Below are 18,671 nucleotides of genomic sequence, written 5' to 3'. Positions count from 1 at the left end.
GATATTGGAGACCCCATGGGGCTGGGGACATGGCTCAACCCTGAGCCGGGGGGGACTGAGGACAGATATGAGGGGGCTCACTTAGGGTTGGTGTGGCAGAGTGTGTGGGAAGTGGGAGACATGGTGGGGGGGACTGGACGGACCCCGGCTGTCCCTGCCCCAGCTCCCTGGGGTCACAAGCCCCACGCACGCCCCAGTGCAGCCACGTTCTGTCCTCATCCATCCGCCTGGGCTCGGGCACCTGTGCTCCCGTGTGCCTCCCACCGCACCCCACCATTCCCCACCGTGCCCCTGGCAGCTGCCAGCCCCCACCCCAGGGTGGCCCCGGCCCCCATCCTGCACCACTGATATGGGCCACAGCACCCACCGCCTGGGCTCAGGCACCGGTGAGGTATTTTGGCAAGGACGAGCCCTGGAGGGCGTTGGGGGCGGCCGCCGCCGGGTGGGACGGGTCTGGGCTGCGGGAAGGCAGCTCGGGGAGGGGATAGCACCAAGAGCCCTCCCCAGCCACCGCCCACGGGCCGCTTGGCATGGCGACACGGCAGCGCCGGCGAACCCAAAGGAAGGCAAACGGCTGCGGAGACACAGGGTGGCCTGGCTGGCACCGGCGCTCCCGCCGCAGCCTCACGCCCCGCGACCTACACGGTGGTCTCGTACTCCAGCACCTCCTGCGGGGCGCCGGGGGTGCGGTACTGCAGGCGGGGGGTGGTGGGCGACGCGTACTCCAGCGCCAGGATGGTCTTCCGCAGGCGCCGGTCGATGAAGTGGGCATCCCAGGCCGGGTACTTCTTCCTGGGCAGGTCAATGCGGATGACGGGACCCTCTGTCCGCGGGGCGCGGGCGGCCGGCGCCGGCGGGGCGCGGGGTCTCACCTGGAAGACGGGCACGCAGCTGTCCCGCTCCCCCGGAGCCCCGTCCCGCTCCCCCCCTGTAGTCCGCGGCAGCGAGCGCGGGGGGCTGGTGACGGCTTCCACGGGGGACCCCGGCACCCGGGGTGGCTCCTGCCGGAAGATGCAGCCCACGGAGCGGTGGCTGAAGATGGGGCCGTTGGGGTGCAAGAGACAGTAGTAGATGAACATGAAGAAGATGCCGAGGGCGAAGCTGGAGCTAACCACGCAGACGAGGATTAAGGCGTTGAAGTCGGAGGTGGTCTTGCGGTCGTAGTACAGGAACCAGAGGATGGTGAGGGCGGCGTTCTCCGACAGCGTGATGACGTAGTAGATGCACATGCGGTAGCGGCTCCGTCCCTCCTTGACGTTGAACCAGCAGAAGATGTAGATGATGCCCACCACCATGTTGTAGATGATCTCCTCCCACTTGGACATGCAGAAATCCGTCTCGCCCTGGATGATCCAGAAGGTCATGATGCACCAGTGGGTGACGATGAAGATGCCGAAGTAGAGCTGGAACACGGAGGCGAAGAGGGCGAAGGCGATGGCACGAGCAGCGATGGTGAAGAGGTGCCAGAGGATCTGCACCACGGCGCCCTTGTAGGACATGGGCATCTTGTCCTCCCGCGAGTCCCGCAGCACCTTCTGGTAGGACGCGATCATCCAGGCCAGCGAGACCAGCGAGGCCGAGGCTGAGAGTCCTGTGGGGAGCGGCCGTGAGAGCCCGCAGGAGCTGGGGACCTCCCTGCCCACACCCTGTCCCCTGCAAGCGCTGTCCCTTACCCTGCAATGGCTCGATGCTGTTCTGCTGCACCATGATGCTGAGCTGCAGCACGAGCTGGGGCGCGCTCTTGAGGAAGGCCTCCAGCAGCCGCAGCATGCTGATGTCCGCGCTCTCGAACATCATCCGCCAGTAGAAGTGGCGGCGGCGGTGCTCGGCCTGCCACCGGCTCTGCAGCCCCAGGTACAGAGTGCGGAGGTACCTGTGCGAGGCAGGGGAAGGGTGAGACGAGCCCAGGCTGCCAGGTGAGCTCACCCCACTCTGCCCACACCAGGAATGCCCTGTGACCACTGCCAAGCTGTTCCTGTAGATTTGGGACCATGGAAAGCCCCCTAGGCCAGGAGTGCCAGGACCTGCAGGGCAGCAGCAGTGATGAACCTGGCTGCAGGCCAGGGCTCCAGTTTGAGAAGGGGCAATGTGTGCAAAGCCAGCTCAGCACCCCAGAGCCCCGGGCCATAACTCTGCTGCCCTCCCAGCCATACAGTGCCTACCCGCCCATCACCCCAATCTTTAACCACCCATGCAGGCTCTGGCTTCCCCCAGCCGGGGTTCCCATCCGCAGCTCCACTTTCCAGCCCCCCATGGACTCAGGCTGCCCCAACCCAGCACCACACCCGGCTGCTTCTCAAATGGGATATTTTGGTCCCAGCTGGCGCTGAGCCCACCCTGCTTCCTCCTGCCCCGGCCAGGTCGGAGGAACCAGCTGGTTGTGCCGTGCTGCCCACAGGAAGCTCCTGGCGCTCGTGCCGGTGTTGCCTGGGCTCTTGGCAGGGCTGCGGGCGCAGCCACACGCTGGCCCCGGCCATCTGGTGGTCGGCCGGGGGTCAGTGGAGCTGTGCGTGGCACCGACGCACGCCCGGCTGAGTCACCGCCACCAGGGACCCTCCCCACAGCACCGGGCCAGATCTGGCACCACAGGAGGGGACACGGGGCTGGCCAGGCAGGGCTTCCCCGGGCAGCCCTGCATGCACCACGGCCAGGGCTCTGCTGGCGAGGAGGAGAAAGGAGCCGGGTGAGGAGAAAAACAGGTGTGGCATGAGGACGTCAGGCCACAGATTCCTCCCGGTGAATAAAATCCTCTGGCGGAGCAACGGCTTCTCCATCAGCTCCAGAATGTGCTGCCAGACAACTCCATCAGCCCAGAGCATGGGAGAAAGCCTGATCGCAGCACTTTCGGCTCATCCGTCAGCAGGAGGAGGCAGGAGCCAGCTCTGCTCCCGCTGCAGGGACAGCAGAGTGCTCCCACCCCGGGGGCTGCACAGCCTGGAGAGCACAGTGAGGGCCATCAGCTGGGGCCACCGAGCCCTCAGGACACCCTGCTGCCATCTGCTCCGCCCTGCCAGCCCCGCTCCCAGCTCTCACCGGCTTCTCTGTGCTGGTGTCAAAGTGACGTTCTAACCTCCACCTCCGGGGCAGCACCTAATTTTAGCCTTTGCTGCAGCCTGTCCCTCACCGCTCGGGGTGGGGAGAGGTTGTGGCCACCTGGTTCCTGGCTCCTGGTGCAGATCTGCGTCCCAGTGCCACCTGCTCACGGCAGCCAGGCCAGCGCTGCCACTGTGGCACCGCCACGGCCACTGCCCCTCAGAAGGGCTGGGTGAAGGACCCTCCTCTCTGGTGGGGAGCAAACCAGTGGGCAGCTCAGTGGTGGAAGGCACAGAAGAGGGGGAAACAACAGGAGAAGCAATGTAGAGATCTGGCTGCTGTGGGGTGACGCCGCTGTCCCAGGGTGCCCATGCATGAACCAGTCTCGGGAGATGGTGACCTCATCCTGTCCCTGTAATTAGCCTTGGTAATTGGGCTCATCAGCGATCCCACTGCCCATGGCACAGAGCAGCCCCCACACACACACCACAGAGCCCCAGCCCTGGGTTCTGAACTGTTCAACAAGTGACCCGTGGCTCCCCAGCTTTCAGCCAGGGCACAATTATCCCTCTGTCCGCCAACTCCATAGGTCTCATTAAAACAAGATTTCATCTCCCATCAGCTGGCCCGAATGAAATGTTGATTCTTATTTGTTCTGCATTTGATCATGCCGTGGTGTTTCAGCTCAGCGAGCGATCCCGGCGCTGCCAGCGCGGCGGGCGCTCCCCAGCCCTGCGCCGCGGCAGCTGCACGGGAAACACAGAATCAATCACTTGAAAAAAAATCATTTAATTTTCAAAAAAAAACGATGATGAGGCAGAAACCGACAGCAAGAGCTCTCAGGGCTAATTGCTCCCTCCTTTGTATTGCAAAGAGTGATCCAACAAAAACCCTGCAGCAGGAAGGTGGTGGCTTGGGTGGGCACTGGCTTTTTAGAGCCCCACTACAGCTGGATTTGTCACCAGTGTCACTGTTTGCCCTCAACTCCCAACTACTGAGCCCAGTTTTCAGGTTTTGGAAAAAATGAACGAGGAGAAAAGCCCAACACTGGTTACAAAAAAATCCTCTAATCATCATCCTCAGATGGAAAAGGATGAGGGACCCTCTAGTCCCAGAGTGAGCAATAGGAAGTGTGATTTTCCTAGAAGATAATTTGGGATCTCATCCCTTAATCCTGTATTTAAACAAGGAGAAAATTGCTTCTCTGTTACAGCCGTTTTAATCCCTTACACATCCTACCAAGTCAGGTCATCAGGGAGAGCTGCACATGTGCCCGTGTCGCCGCACTCGCTGTGTCCCACCAGCCCCAGACACCCTGGCTACTCGGGGCAGAGGGAGGCACCTGAGGGCACCTGTGCTCAGGGAAAGGCTTTGTCTGGCCCTAAAAACCCCTTGTCCTTTGCACCAGGGCCAGGTGGGGACCGCCAGCACTGGGTCCTGCAGCAGGATGAGCTGACACCCCAAAGCTGGGTGTTCCCAGGGCTGGGAGGATTCCTGACCCCGCACAGACAGAGCAAAGCTCTAGGGAGCAGAGGGGTGGGGAAACCTGCAGGTCCCAGCTCTGCCACCCCTCCTGAGCCTGCTGGATGGATGTCCTTGCCCTCCTGGACTGCTACCAGACCGACACCAGGACTGAGGGGCAGCACTGGGTCCCCAAGCCAGCAGAGGATGGGGGTACACAGGCTGATGGGGGCTTTCAGGAAGAGAGGCAACTGCAGGTCTGGCCCCAGTGACCCAAGGCAGCCAAACCACGTGTGACCCTGGGCTAACACAGACACACATATAGGGCTGTCCCCAGCCCGATGGGACCTGCAGCACACCCTGGCCAGCTGCCAGCCCACGGAGGTGGCAGGGGACACATTTCCAGGCAGGAGGCACCCTGGCACGAGCAGCATCCCTGCCCTGCAGAGTTGCTCTGGGGGAGAATCTGGGGACTTTGCGAGTGGATAACAATTACTGAGCTGAAAAACCATCCAAGCATGGCCCACAGGCATGGTGGTGTGGGACCAGCTGGGGCCAGACCCGTGCTGCTGCTGCTTACACGGGCACATGGTTGTGCCACTGGCAGCGTCTCCGGAGATCACCAGTGATGGAGTTTGTGCACCGTGAACATACCAATGGCAATTAATTTCAGGGATAACCACACAGCCAGTGCTCAGAGCTGCTTTTGTAGGAGGGAAGCAGCTTTTTTTTTGGGATTTGGGGTTTTTATCACAGGTGGGGCTCGGGGCTGTGCAGTGAGGCTGGTAGTGGTGAGATCTGCAGAGGTGAGGGAGGAGGCAGGTAAATCAGGAAGGGAAAGGTGCTTGGCAAGGGGCACAGTGCTCTGACCAGGGAAAATCCTTTCTTTCACCTGCAGCACTTATCCAACACTTCTCTAGCTGCCACATCCTCCTGCACCGGATCCAACCCCACTAATGGGTTTAACGAACTGCATTAAACTGGTCACCCGAACTAATCCCAAATCCAGAGATTAGAAAGAGCCTCAGCTGCTGCTTGAGACCAACATGTCCTGGAGGGTGAGTGCTGAGAGTTACCACTTTAATTGGCTTAGGAGTCTCCATGGCGCAGCCGATCCAAGAGCGGGACTGACACCCCCAGGAGCGGAGCCCCCGGCTCGGCTCAGCTCCAGCTTGGGCTGGGATCAGGTGTGTTGGGCTCACACCAGCTGCAGGCAGGGCCAGAGAGCTCCCGGCCTCTCCCTCACCAGCTCCCCTGGCACACTGGAGCAGGTTTTGCACCCACCCTGCAGTCAGAGTACCCTGAGAGCGGCCCCGTTGTCACGGGGATCGGGGAGGGCAGGTGTGCTGGCAGGTGTGCGGAGCACGGCTCACGCTGCACTGTCAAACAAAGTTAAACACCCGGGAGCATCCCAGAAGGAGCAGCAGAGGAATGAACATGCAGACACCAACAGGGAAAGAGCAAAGAGCCTCTACTACACCACTCAGGAGGGGAAACAGGATGGAAACCCGAGCCGGGAGTGCTGCCGGCTCCACACATTGTTCCGGGAATTTGCCTTTGTCTGCCCTCCCGGCACCAGCTCCTCAAGAGCCGCTCGGTGCCAGAGCCCGGCTCTGCCCCAGCGGGGTTGGAGCTGGGAGGGCTCGGGGCTGGGTCCACGACATGGCAGAGGAAGGTGCCAAGAAAACACCACCTTGTGCATCTGAGGGGTCTGCAGAGAGGCAGATGAAGGGCCTTGAGCTGCCCCAGCCTGTCTGTCTGCTGCTTGCCCTGCCCACACCTCCAGGCTGTCCCCAGGACTGGGATGGGGCAGCAGCAGAGCCTGGACAGGCTGGGAACCACCAGCACCTCCTTGCCCACCACCCCACAAATACAGCGAGATCAGGACAGGAGCCTCGAGGTGTTCAGGGCCCAGCATAATCACTTCACACCCCCAGGACCACACTGCCATGGCCAGGTAGGTCCCCACCAGGCCCAGCAGCACCTGGCAGCAGGGATGGTAGGGCTGTGGCACCAAGCTGGGCTGCGGCTCCTCACCCACACACAGAGCTCCAACCCACACCCACAGCTCCTACCCACACCCCCCTGTGCCCACAGCCGGGGGCTCCTCTCCACCGCCCATTCTGGGGCTGCAGAGAGATTGATCCTTGTGCCTCCTCCAGCTGCCTGGGCCTCTGCTTCTCCTCTCCATCCCCACCCACTTCCCCCATGCCCTGCCAACCCTTCCTGGAGTCTCCATGCTGTTATCCCCACCCATGTCCCTGTTGCACTGTGCCGCTCCCTCCAGGCCCCGCCTGGCTCCATGACCCTCCTGTCCCCCCCGCCCCCAGTACCTCCAGACCTGCCCGAGCTGCCGGTGGATCGGGCCCTGCAGCAGCCCCATCCCATCCCCCGGTGCCCTCACCCCCGGTTACCCTCGTACCTCCAGACGTGCCCCAGCTGCCCCAGGTGTGTCAAGCCCAGAAGCACCCCCATCCCTACCACCCCGATCACCCCTATCACTCCGATACCCCCATGCCCCTGTACTCCCGTACCTTCCCATGCAGCCAGACCTGCCCCAGCTGCAGCAGCTGAATCGGGCCCTGCAGCCGCCCCATCCCCGCAGCACCCCCCATCCCCTAGGCACCCCCGCGCCCCAGGTGCCCCCGTACCTCCAGACCTGCCCCAGCTGCAGCAGGTGGATCAGGCCCTGCAGCAGCCAGACGCAGAGGCGGCAGCAGCCGCGGGGGCCGCTGTCCTTGGTGCCGCCGCCGCTGTCCTTGGTGCTGGCGGCGAAGTCGTAGACGAACCACCTGAGGCTGAGCATCTGCACCACGAGCGAGGGCAGCAGCACGAACAGCAGCGTCAGCCCGAACCACCACCGCTGCCCCCGCACGTAGTAATGGGCCGCCAGCCACAGGTCCGAGGCGCCGTCCGCGAAGCAGACGAGCAGCGCGCAGAACACCCAGCACCCGTCCCGCAGCCGGTACCGCCGCGCCGGGGGCTCCGCGCCCGCCTCCCGCCGCCCTCCGCCGTCCTCGGGGCTCTCCAGCAGCACGGCCGGGCCGCCGCCGCCGCCGTCCGACTTCGCGGCCATGTTGTCGGGGGAAAGGAGGAGAAAGGAGGGAGCGGGAGAGACTTCCGGAGGGATGGAGCCCGCCCCGGCAGCGCCCGCCCCCGCCGGCCTCGCCCCCGCGCCCGCCGACGCCGGCTCCCCCCCCCGCCGCCCGGCGCCGGGAGCCCCCGGCGGGTCCCGCCGCTCCCCCGCCGGAAGGGGCGGGCCGCCCCCCCGCCGGCGCCGCGGGGGTCCCGGAGCAGCGCTCGGTGCCGCCGGGCGCCGCCCCCGCGCCGGGAAGGGCAACCGGCCCCTCCCCCGACCGGCCCCCGCCGCCCCGGGTCCGCGCCGGCAAGGACCGCCCGGACCCGCCGAGCGCAGCACGGCGCGCCTCACCCCGTCCCGGCGGAACCACGCTGCCCGTGCTGTCCGACCGCTCCTTCCCGGCCCTCCGAGTGTTGGAGCTTCCCGGGAAGCTCCCCGGCCTCCCAGCTCCGAGGCTCAGCCCAGGCAAGACCCTGCCCGTGGGTCCAGGCTCGGGCAGAGGTCGGGGTGGGTGGAGGTGTGGGTGCCTCTTCTCCCCTTGGGCTGAGACAGGACCACAGGTCACCAAAATGCTGCTCGATGCAGCCAGAGAGGGTCCCAGCAGGGACTGGCTGGGCTGGATCTGAGCCCCGCTTTGGAGGGAGAGTTATAGAATCATCATTGAATGATTTGGGTTAGAAGAGACCTCAAAGATCCATTTGTGCCAACCCCTTGCCACGGGCAGGGACATCTTCCCCTAAACTGAGCTGCTCAAAGACATATCCTCTTTGAAAAGACCAAAGATGAGGTTTGGAATCAGGCTTGTGTTGTTCCTGAAATGAAACTCGTGGAAGAGTTACATATGTTATTCCCCAGCCTTGGGAATGTCCCTGAAAGTGAAGTACCAAGGCCACTGGAGTCTGGGTGCACAAGAGCCCTGATGCTGCGCTGCTCCTCGGCTCTGCTGCACCACCGCTTGCTGCCCCTGGGAGTTTGGACACAACGTGTCTGGCAGAGCGAGGGGCTGTACTCCCATGATGTGCACTCACAGGAGGAGCAGCCCTGTGTCTGTACCCCCATGACGTGCGCTCACACGAGGAGCAGCCCTGTGTCTGTACCCCCATGATGTGTGCTCACACGAGGAGCAGCCCTGTGTCTGTACCCCCATGATGTGTGCTCACACGAGGAGCAGCCCTGTGTCTGTACCCCCATGATGTGTGCTCACACGAGGAGCAGCCCTGTGTCTGTACCCCCATGATGTGTGATCACACGAGGAGCAGCCCTGTGTCTGTACTCCCATGATGTGTGCTCACACGAGGAGCAGCCCTGTGTCTGTACCCCCATGATGTACGCTCACACGAGGAGCAGCCCTGTGTCTGTACCCCCATGATGTGTGCTCACACGAGGAGCAGCCCTGTGTCTGTACCCCCATGATGTGTGCTCACAGGAGGAGCAGCCCTGTTCCGGCATCCCCGGCGCTGCTGTGAGGAAAACGGCTGTGAGGGAAAGGTCTTTCTCTCCTTTGTGGTGGGTCTCCAGGGAGGGTGACTGCACTCAGGCAGCAGACTCCTGGAGGCAGCCCCAGCCCCCAGCCCACGGGGCCGGGCTGTGGCTCTGCGGCTCAGCCCCCGAGGCTCAGCCTGGTGCATCTGCCTGCGGAGCAGCCTGGCTGGAGCCTGGCCCGCGGTCAGCACGCCGTGGCACACAGAGAGGGGGAGCGTGTTTGATCCCGGGAAACACGTCTAACTTCCAAATTCTGCCTTGCAGGGTGGTCAGAGGGATCAGCACACACCAGGGGTGGGGTAAACCTGGATTTCTGGGACACAATCCAGGGGGTGAAGATGTTACTCAGCATAAGGGAGTGGCCGGGCCCTCGGCAAGGCTGCATGTATTAGCATTGATAATGAAACACCTCACCTTGAGATGCTCCTGACAGATCCCCTCCACAAACGCCTGCCTGGGGGAGGGGATGCTCCCAGCATCCCAAAGCCTGAAGAAAGCAGCCTTTCATCAACAGCCAGGCAGGGCAGGGCCCCTTCCAAGGATGGGATTCGCTTGCCAGAGCCCCTACCCACACCTGGCCACTCCAGACTTCTTTAGCTTGGTCCCTGGGGACTCTGTCTTGGCTGGGTGACGGAGCAGGAACTACGTTGCCATGACGGTGGGCACAGTGCCAGGGTGGGGAGACCTGGAAATCAGGGAGAGACAGACCCACCTTTCTCCCTTGACCCTGAAACACCCCCTCTGAAGCAGCAGTTAAAGATCCACAGCCTGAGAACATGGAGACTGTGGTTTGAAGTCTGATTTATCTTAACAACAGGCCCCAGCAGCCACATGAAAGGAGAAGAGAGAAAAAAACCTTATAAACATCCCTGAAGCTTCCTGTGCAGCTGCCAGCAGGCAGGGAGGGTTTCTGGCTGCATACAGAAAAGGGCTGCAAGGAAGAAAAAGGAACATGATGAAACCAAACCTGCTCTTTCCACAAAACACACAGCAAAGCAAAGAAGCTCCCAGCAGCAGGCGGGTGGCCGCTCCCTCTGACTGCCCAGTCCTCAGGGGAACTGGTCCAAATGGACCTCTGGTTCCAGCCTGAGTCCAGCTCCCCAGCAGAACGTCTGCCCCTGGCGCTGGCTCCAGGAGGAGAAATCCACGATGATTTGTGTCTGGCTCAGAGCTTGGCTGGGGAACGGCCACAGAGTGCAGCACCAGCTACTTCTCGCTGCCCTGAGAATGTTCTCCAGATGTCCATGGCTTTGTGATCCCTCAGCTACAGCTTCCCCCATGCCTGTGCTGAGCTGGACCCCACCTTCCCAGGGAGAGCAGCCCCCGCCCTTCCATGCAACCCAACGTTCCTGGCAAAACCCTGCCTTCATTGCACTGTCATTGGCAACCCCAGAGTCACTGCTTCCTTCCTCTGCTGCCAGGACACAGCCTGCTCCCATCTCTGATCCCATGCCACATCTCATCTCACCCCATCCCCATCCCCATCCCCATCCTCATCCCCATCCCCATCCTCACTCCTCCTGCCCAGACTCTGAAAGCCCTCCCTCCCTCCCTCCTGCTTTTTCAGATCTCCAGCCAGCTGCTCCCACCGACAAATGAGCATTTCCCAGCATTGGCATCCAGCCCCAGTCCCCGTACATTTTCTGGTTGATGTCAGGAAGGAATCTAACCCGAGTGTGGATCATTCCCAGCCTGGAGTGCCTGTGTGTGCCCCAGCACTCACTCCTGCTGCTCCCCTGAAGCTGCCACGCTTCATTCGATGCTGCCACGGACCGAGATCTCAGATAACTGAAACAAATGACCTTATGGGATTAGGGCCCGTAATCTTCCGATCTGGGTAATCTCCCTTAAGGGATTATTTGCCCACGGAAGTGTGGTGACCACCGGCCAGCCACTGCCTCGCTCCCTCCATCGCTGTCCCCAGTGGTCCTCATCCCAGAGGGGCTCCAGCATGGGGTTCACCACCTTTGGGGAGCTCCTTGTCAAATGAATTTCATGAAGCGCATGCGCCAGGGCCCCCAAGTGCTGGGGAACCTCCTCTCCCCAGCCCCTCTTTGCTGTTTCAGACAGGTTCTTGGGGCTCCCTCCCTTCAAAGCGCTGATCTAAAGCCGACCAGAGGTCCCCCCACCATCACCAGGCAAGCAGCAGCTGAGTGGCACAGCCAGGGTGGCAGAGGTGGACAGCTGGGGACACGGCTGCATTCGGAAAACTTGAGATGTTGTTTCAGGGCTCTGTCCAGGGTAGGGACATGGGACATGAGAACCCATCTCCCTTGTCACCCATCAGCCCTGCGTGGGCTCTTAGGACCCCTTTCCCATTGCAGAGTGCACACGGTGAGGATCTGCCGGTCCTCATTGTCAGTGCTGGGTCTCCCTGCATCTCCCACACCCCATTTTTCCAGCTCCTCTTGCTCATGGCTGGATGGGGCAGAAAGAAAGGGATAAAAAGCGTTTTGAGGGGCAATATATTTCTCTTCCTGCAGGCAGGGTCCTTCAGGGCAGCAGATGGATACGGTGCCCTCCCAGAGCATTCCTGGGACCAGCCCCTCCCTGACACAGACTGGGGGGCACCGGGGCTGGCTGAGGGTGAGTCAAACTGCCGGGACCACAATTGGCTCCCGTCCTTGGGGATGGCAGGTCCTGGAAGCTGAGCTACAGATGAGCCACCAGCTGCGCGAAAGGAAACCTGAGCTCATTGCCCCGCGCTTCGAGTGCCCTTTATTGCGTTCTGGGAGAACAGAGAGGCCACCTGATGCTCCAAGGGCCCAGCTGCCAACAGCGGTACCGTGCTGGGAAGCAGCGAGGAAGAGGAGACAGACGGTGGTGCTGGGGGCGAGGGGACGGGCTGTGAAAAGCTGTAAATAATTCATACACGAGGGGACCAGGCAAGGCAGGGCTCCCAGCCCCCTGTCCCTCCGGGCTGTGGCGAGCGGGGTGGGTTGGGGGCCGGCTGCGGGGCCAGGACCCGCACTCCGGGGCTCAGCGCCGCACGGCCACACCGAGCCCACCCTCCTTCTGCCGGGCGGAGTCCCGCGGGCGCAGAGGCAGCCCGGAGCCAACCGCGGGCTGGCTGGTCCACACGGCGGGCACCTCCCTCCCAGCCCACGGCCACTCGCGGCCCCTCTCGCCACCGCGTGTCCGCAGCCCCGGCCGGTCCCCGCCGCTCCGCGCAGCACCGGGGCCGCCGCGGGGTCCCCGGAGCGGGCGGCGCTCCCGGCGGGGGCCGCCAGAGGGCGCGCTGACCGCGGCCCGTCCCGCCGCGGAACCCTCCCGCGCGGCTGCGGCCGCGGCCCGGAGCCCAAGGGCGGCGGACCCCGGAGCGGGCCCGGTGCAGGCCCCGCCATGGCCCGGGACCCGGCCTTCGTGCTGCGCTACCTGGCCGAGGTGGAGGAGCTGGCCGAGGACGTGCTGGCGGCACGGCAGCAGGTACGACCCCGCTCCGGCGGGCCTCCCCCGCCCCGCTCTGTCCCGCCGCCGGTAGCCCCGAGCCCCGTTCGCCCCTGCCTCTCTCGCTCCCGTTGCAGATCGTGGACCTGGACGTGAAGCGGAACCGCAACCGCGAGGCCCTGCGGGCGCTGCATAAGGACACGGAGCCCGACGGTGAGGCCGGGCTGGCTGCCCCCACCGTGACCTCTTGGCCGCGGGTCGGGGAGCGGCTCCGCTGACAGCCGCTTCCCTTCCCTTCCCTTCCCTTCCCTTCCCTTCCCATCCCTTCCCTTCCCTTCCCTTCCCTTCCCTTCCCTTCCCTTCCCTTCCCTTCCCTTCCCTTCCCTTCCCTTCCCTTCCCTTCCCTTCCCTTCCCTTCCCTTCCCTTCCCTTCCCTTCCCTTCCCTTCCCTTCCCTTCTTCCCGCAGAGAAGGCCACGGTTTGCTTCGGGAACATGTTCATCGAGCTGCCGAAGGCGAAGACCCGGGAGATGCTGCGGCAGGGTGAGCTCACCCCGAGGGCTCCGTGTAGCTATAAGCGTTTTAATAAGCACTATAATTAACAAGATGTCGGCTCAATTAACGGAGTTCTGGCCAGGGATGCACTTTGAGGTGCCCAGAACCTCTCGACAGGCTGATTCTGCCTTGAGAAGCACATGCAGGCCCTGGGGGTGGTGGAGGCAGGGTGGGATCCTCCTGTGCTGTGCTGTGCCCATGGGAAATTGAGTCTTCACCCCAGAGCCCACCGCAGCCCTCCTCACTCCTGCCTCTTATCCCAGACCAGGAAGAGCTGGATGAGGAGATAAACAACCTCCGGAAAGAGCTGCGGGTGAAGGTCAACCGGCTTTATGAAGCTCAAGGTAAATGCTCCCACTCTGCGACCTGCTCAGTGCCCGGGAACAGCCTCGTGTATCAGGAGGGTCCAGAAATTCCCTAGTTCCATGTGTTCCTGGAGCCTCTTTTCCACTGGTTTTGCAGTTCCCTCCCTGTCTCAGCAGCGCTGTCTGTCTCTGTGTCTGTCTCTGCTGTCACCCACCAGCATCCTAAATGCCCTCCAACACTGTGCTAGGCCGACCCCACTTCAGCATCCAGGGCAGTCCCTGCCCTCCCCACAGCCCCTTTCGAGTTTACCATGAACTGCTTCACTTCTTTTGTGACAAAATCCTGATTTTTTCCTTGTGTTTTCTCAGGTAAACCTGAGCTGAAGGGGTTTAACCTGAACCCCATGTCTGCTGAGGAGATGAAGCTCATCAACCGCATCCTGGAGGGCTGAGGTGGCCGTGCCCTTGTCACGGCGTGCTTGGCTGTCACTGTGGGCTCATGTTTCAATAGCCACATTGGGATGTGGCTATTGGGATTTGTAGGACGTTGGTGTGTCCAGAGCACACCCAGGTGAGGGCCCTGGGAATCGTTTGGCTCCTCAGCTACAGCTCTGCAGTTTCTCTGGATCACAAACCCTTTCCTGCCCTTTGCTGGAATTCAGGTGGCAGAGCGGTGCTGGATGCAGCGCTGGGCAAAGGCCCACGGCTGGGGTGGAAGTGGGATCATTAAAATCAGAGCAGTGGGACATTCCTGACTCCACGCGTATGATCCTTTTTGGGGGGTTGTGTGAACGCTTCGGGGGTTTGGCCTCAGAGCTGCTCCTTTGTCACGCTGGGAACAGGAGTAGGAGGGATTGGGAATCCTCCACATGCCTGAAGCACAGAAGAGGAGTTGTGAATTCAAACAAAGCCAAGCTGTACATCTGAGGCACGTCAGGAATCTCTAAGGATGTGTAGGGAGGAGCAGGAGGAGGCAGCATCTTTTTAGTCTTGCTGGGAAAACATGTTCCACTGTTGGAAGGCAAGAGACGACAGAAATGAGGCTTTCAGGACTGGATGAAGGGATAAAACTTGGGTTTCATTAAAAAAGCAGCCTGAGGAGGGCTGAGCAGGAATAGTCACTGAGTTTGTCTTGTAGTAAAAGGACAATTTTACTACCACCAGTAGTAGTTTCTGCCAAGGTTTATAAAATTTGCTGTTTTCTGCACTCCCCCCTCTGAATGTGCTCCCCCAAGTGCTCAAATTGGTCAATAGCATAAGATTAAAAAAAAAAAAAAAATTAGTGATAATTAGTACGTGACTACAGTGAGCTTGATTTTTTTCTGTGTACAGGGAAGTGTTTGGGTCCAGCCAAGCCCTTAATTTTTTTAACTTCTGTAGAGATATTTCTGGATAGAAATATCAGTTTATCTATCAGAACTGTAAACATGGCTGTTGTCCCTTTTCCAGCCCTGAGGCTGCTCTCCTGTTCTGCCAAATCTTGCATGAGTAACAGAGCTGGGCCTGGTTCCTGGGCCTGCTCTTCTTCCTTTTTCCCAGCCATGACAATGTCAAACAGAGCTCCATTTCCCTGGCTCCCTGACCACCTTCCAACTTAGCAAGGCTTTCTCCTGCCCTGGCCAGTTCTAAACAGGCTTCAAATTACAGAGCTCCAAAAAATACCCTGTATCTGACCCCTTAAAACCGAGGTGCGATTTCCTTGAACAAAAAAACCCAACTACCATTGCTTGGTCTAACTTTTAAAATTCCGCTGCTGACACTACTTACCCTAAATGTGTCTCTGTCCACTTCAGGCTTAACATTTCAGATACACAGACTAAAAGTAACAGACTTACTACCTGAACTGTAAGCCTGCAGCTTGCCTGTCTCCCGGGAGCGAGAGGCAGCTCCCGGTGCCAGGTCCCAGTGCTGGAGCAGCTCTTACATAACCCATGTGGTGCCGCCAGCCCGTGTCTCTGTAATGTGATGGCAGGGTTATTTTTACAGTCTCATGGCAACAGGTTTTCTGCTCTGACATGTTTCCATAGTAGTAGCAGGAGGAGGATCAGGTGCCTGCCTGCCCTAAAAGCTTTGTTTTGCTGTGCAGAATGTGTTTAGCCCTTTTGTTTTCTTACATGGAACAGAACTAAGCTCTGCAGTGCAGAGGGCCAGCTGAGCAGCCAAGCATCCCTGTGTCAGCTAAAATACCTCATTCCAGCCCACTGCAGCTTCCAAACTGGGAAAGTCTAGGAGGCGAGGGAGCCAGTGCCTTGTGCTGAGCCAGTGGTGTCCAGAGAGAAGTGGGAGCTGCTGGCTGCCCGACACGAGGGGAGAGTGAACTTCATCCAGGAGGGTGTCTCCCACCCCAAGCTTGGGATCAGCACCACGCTTTCTGCTGTGTGGCAAGATTCCTGAAAAACTGCTTCATTTGTTCGTTCCTAGGACACAGCAGCCACAATGAGAACATTAACTGACAAGTTACACAGCACCTTCCTTTTCCTCCCTGTAGAGGCAAGGTGATGTTCCACTTTCAGGTGAGGCTCTACTCATGTGTTGTTTGTTAGAATCCACAGCCAGAGATGGTGGTGGACATGGTGAGGGGTGCATGGCAAAAGGTACAGTGTGTGTTAGCTTCTCCAAGTATGGAGAATCCAAGTAGTGCTTCCCATCAGTAAAATACACAACTAGCTTCAGGGAAGTGTCCAATAAACAGCCACCACAGCCACTACAGAGAGTCATTTTTGAAAAACGTTTGGTCCTTTTGGTTTCCTAATTCTGTAAGAGCTCACACACCCATTCTTGTACCCCAGTGAAGATGTGTGTTCCCCTCCGGTACCAACAGCTTCAGGACCGAGCAGGACACCTGCCAGCACTGGATGAATTCTGCACCTCAATGTGTGTTTGCCATGATGTTCTCATTCACCAGAACACCCAGATCTCCCCCTCTGCTGACAGGCCTCTCATTCCAGACCAGGTCAAAGCCTCCAACATGCTGCTCCTTCCCTGGCAGCCTATGGCATCAAACTCACAGACTGAAGTACCTGAGCAATGACAATTCCTCAGCTGCACACAGGAATCAACTCCCAGACAACCAGGGACACAGCTGAAAGCAGGGGACATCTCTCTGCTATTAATATCTGGGGTTAGCACCGTTGTGCAGTCAATGACAAACTACTGCAAGACCAGCTGCTGGGAACAGAGCGCTCCAGCAGCAGCACGAGTGGGAGGCACAGTGCACAAGGACCTCTGACAGAGAGCTCTTGTGCAAGTCCTGGCTCCAACACGGGCTCCAGTCCCTTGGCAGCCCAATGCTGCCTTGTTTTCCCACTCTGAAGGGGCAACATGCTTCCTTACTTTGCTCTGCTTGTGGATATTCATCATTTAATCACTATGAAGGTTAAAGGATTGTGATCAGTTGCCAAGAAAATCATGAAACCAGATCATCCACCCCAAACACTGTAATAAAACCCCTCAGAAAGCGATAAACATCTTCACGCCCCTGCTCTCCCTGTTCACAATGCAAAGTGAGTCTTTCAGAAGATGAACTTGAGTTCAGAGACTCCCTGGCAGCTGGCAGTGCAGGAAGGTGAAGTGTTTACCTCCAGAACCCAGCTGAGGAGATACAAAAATTTAAATCTAAATTAGGGAGAAACAGGCAGTTTTGCCAATGGCTCATTAAGAAAAATGCCTGCCCACAAAATCATTACCCTGCTAGCGGGCAGGAGTGAGTGTGAAGCAATAGGAAATCCAACCCTAAATCTCTTTCCCATGTGCTGAGCCAAAGAACATTCTGAGCTTATTGCAAAGTTTCTATTCCTGTTCTTGATGATACTAAAGAAAAAAAAAATCCCTTTGGCTTTCAGAAAGAAAAGTGAAAAATAATGTCATGCTGAAGCAGTAAGTGCTGAGGAAGATTCACAGAATGAGCATTAACCCTTTTTAATTGCAGATGTGGGTGTCTGCAGGAACAGGTTCCTAGCAGAGTGTTCAGATACCTCTCTGAGAGCCCAGCAGCATTGTGATGACATCGAGGACTTTCATTCCATTAATTTCTTTCCTGACTAACTGAAGTTGCTTTGGCCCTTTACCTGCAGGCTGCCTTAGCAGTAATTTTTTTTGAGGCTGTGAATAGAGCAGACTGTGCACATTAGAGGTATCCCAGAACAGAACTAGCTGAATTTATTTGTTCATTTGAAATAAAACTGTCCCCAGTGGCACCACGTGAAATACTGGGCTGAAGCTGGCAGGACATAGTGCAGTAACAAGTAATACCAGTGGCCATGTCTTATTAGCAGGAAGAGTTAAATTAGAGATATTTCATAGGAGAGCGCCATCAACATAAGTCACATCTAAGGGAAATTACCTTACCTATGGTTCTGCTTGCTCTTTACATGACTAAGGCTGAAAGAATAATAATCATATTTTTGCTTGTCATTTTTGTAGTGCTATTTGCTCTTTCTGTTTCTCTCAGCTCTTGTAATGACAAATCAGTTGCGTTCTCGGCTTCCTGCTGTTGCAATACTTGGGTTGCGAAGGTAGCAGATAAATTTCTGAGAATTTCAGCTGAATTTTGTGATAAATATTTTTCACTTAACCAGGGAGAAAACCTGTGTTAAAAACCAAACAAAACCAACTGAGTCAAATTCTGTTTTAAAGGGGCTTTTTGTTGTTAAGTACCCTCAGTTCCTGGCCTGCATCTCAGTCAGTGCACCATGGACCTGGTGATGTTCATTGCTGGCAGCCAAACCTCTCAGGAGGGTGGTTTATCGGTGCTGATGGGGCACCGCTGTGGGACACATAAGCAGGAGAGATGATCATAATCCTCCATCTCTGGCAAGTGCTCTGATACTTGTGATTTGCTGGTACTTGGAGGGGAACATCTTCCAGAAATAGCCAAGTTGGCAGGGTTTCACAAGACAGGGCTAGAGATCTGACGGTTATATGGTGCTGCACCCAGATGAAGTCTGATATTCTGATTTAAAGCAGCTATATCCTTCCAGGTGGCAGCTTCCTCCATGGAACAAGTTCACACAGCTGTACACCTCACTTGCAGCACCACACCAGCTCACTCAGCCTGCAAACCCCAGCCTGCAAGGTGTGAAGGCATCACGAGACACTCCTGTTCCAGGGCCAGCCCCTGACCTGACACTATAATCCCTTGTCTGCTTAATAACACATTGAGGGCCTCAGATCCTGATGGGTTGGGGTGTCACAGCTCAGGAGCTCAAAGGAGCATTTGTCACTGCTAATCCCCTTCTGAACTCTGGATGAAATTTCTTGTCCATATCCACAACGAGAACCTCCACTGGCCCCGCCCCACACCTGGGAGTCGAGCACTGTCCAAGTTGCTCAATCACCAACCCGCAGCCCTGAGACCTCCAGACAATTACA

The 18,671-nt window shown here is 58.6% G+C and overlaps 2 protein-coding genes across 2 annotated transcripts; one reads left to right on the top strand and one right to left on the bottom strand.

Moving 5' to 3' along the window:
* Nucleotides 1-389: 389 nt before the first annotated feature.
* XKR7 (XK related 7) lies at nt 390-7,570 on the bottom strand. Its single transcript, XM_040080101.1, has 3 exons — nt 7,146-7,570; nt 1,674-1,873; nt 390-1,591 (listed from the first exon to the last, which is right to left on the bottom strand). Exons 1-3 carry the CDS (start codon nt 7,568-7,570, stop codon nt 639-641), a joined length of 1,578 nt encoding a protein of 525 aa, XP_039936035.1. The 3' UTR covers nt 390-638.
* Nucleotides 7,571-12,344: 4,774 nt separating this feature from the next.
* On the top strand, nt 12,345-14,049 carry PDRG1 (p53 and DNA damage regulated 1). Its single transcript, XM_040079820.2, has 5 exons — nt 12,345-12,481; nt 12,580-12,655; nt 12,910-12,984; nt 13,260-13,340; nt 13,671-14,049. Exons 1-5 carry the CDS (start codon nt 12,398-12,400, stop codon nt 13,751-13,753), a joined length of 399 nt encoding a protein of 132 aa, XP_039935754.1. The 5' UTR covers nt 12,345-12,397; the 3' UTR covers nt 13,754-14,049.
* The last annotated feature ends 4,622 nt before the right edge of the window (nt 14,050-18,671 follow it).

This window comes from Hirundo rustica, chromosome 16 (assembly GCF_015227805.2).
Source record: "Hirundo rustica isolate bHirRus1 chromosome 16, bHirRus1.pri.v3, whole genome shotgun sequence".
Taxonomy (NCBI): domain Eukaryota; kingdom Metazoa; phylum Chordata; class Aves; order Passeriformes; family Hirundinidae; genus Hirundo; species Hirundo rustica.
This window is presented reverse-complemented; position numbering and strand designations above follow the sequence as displayed.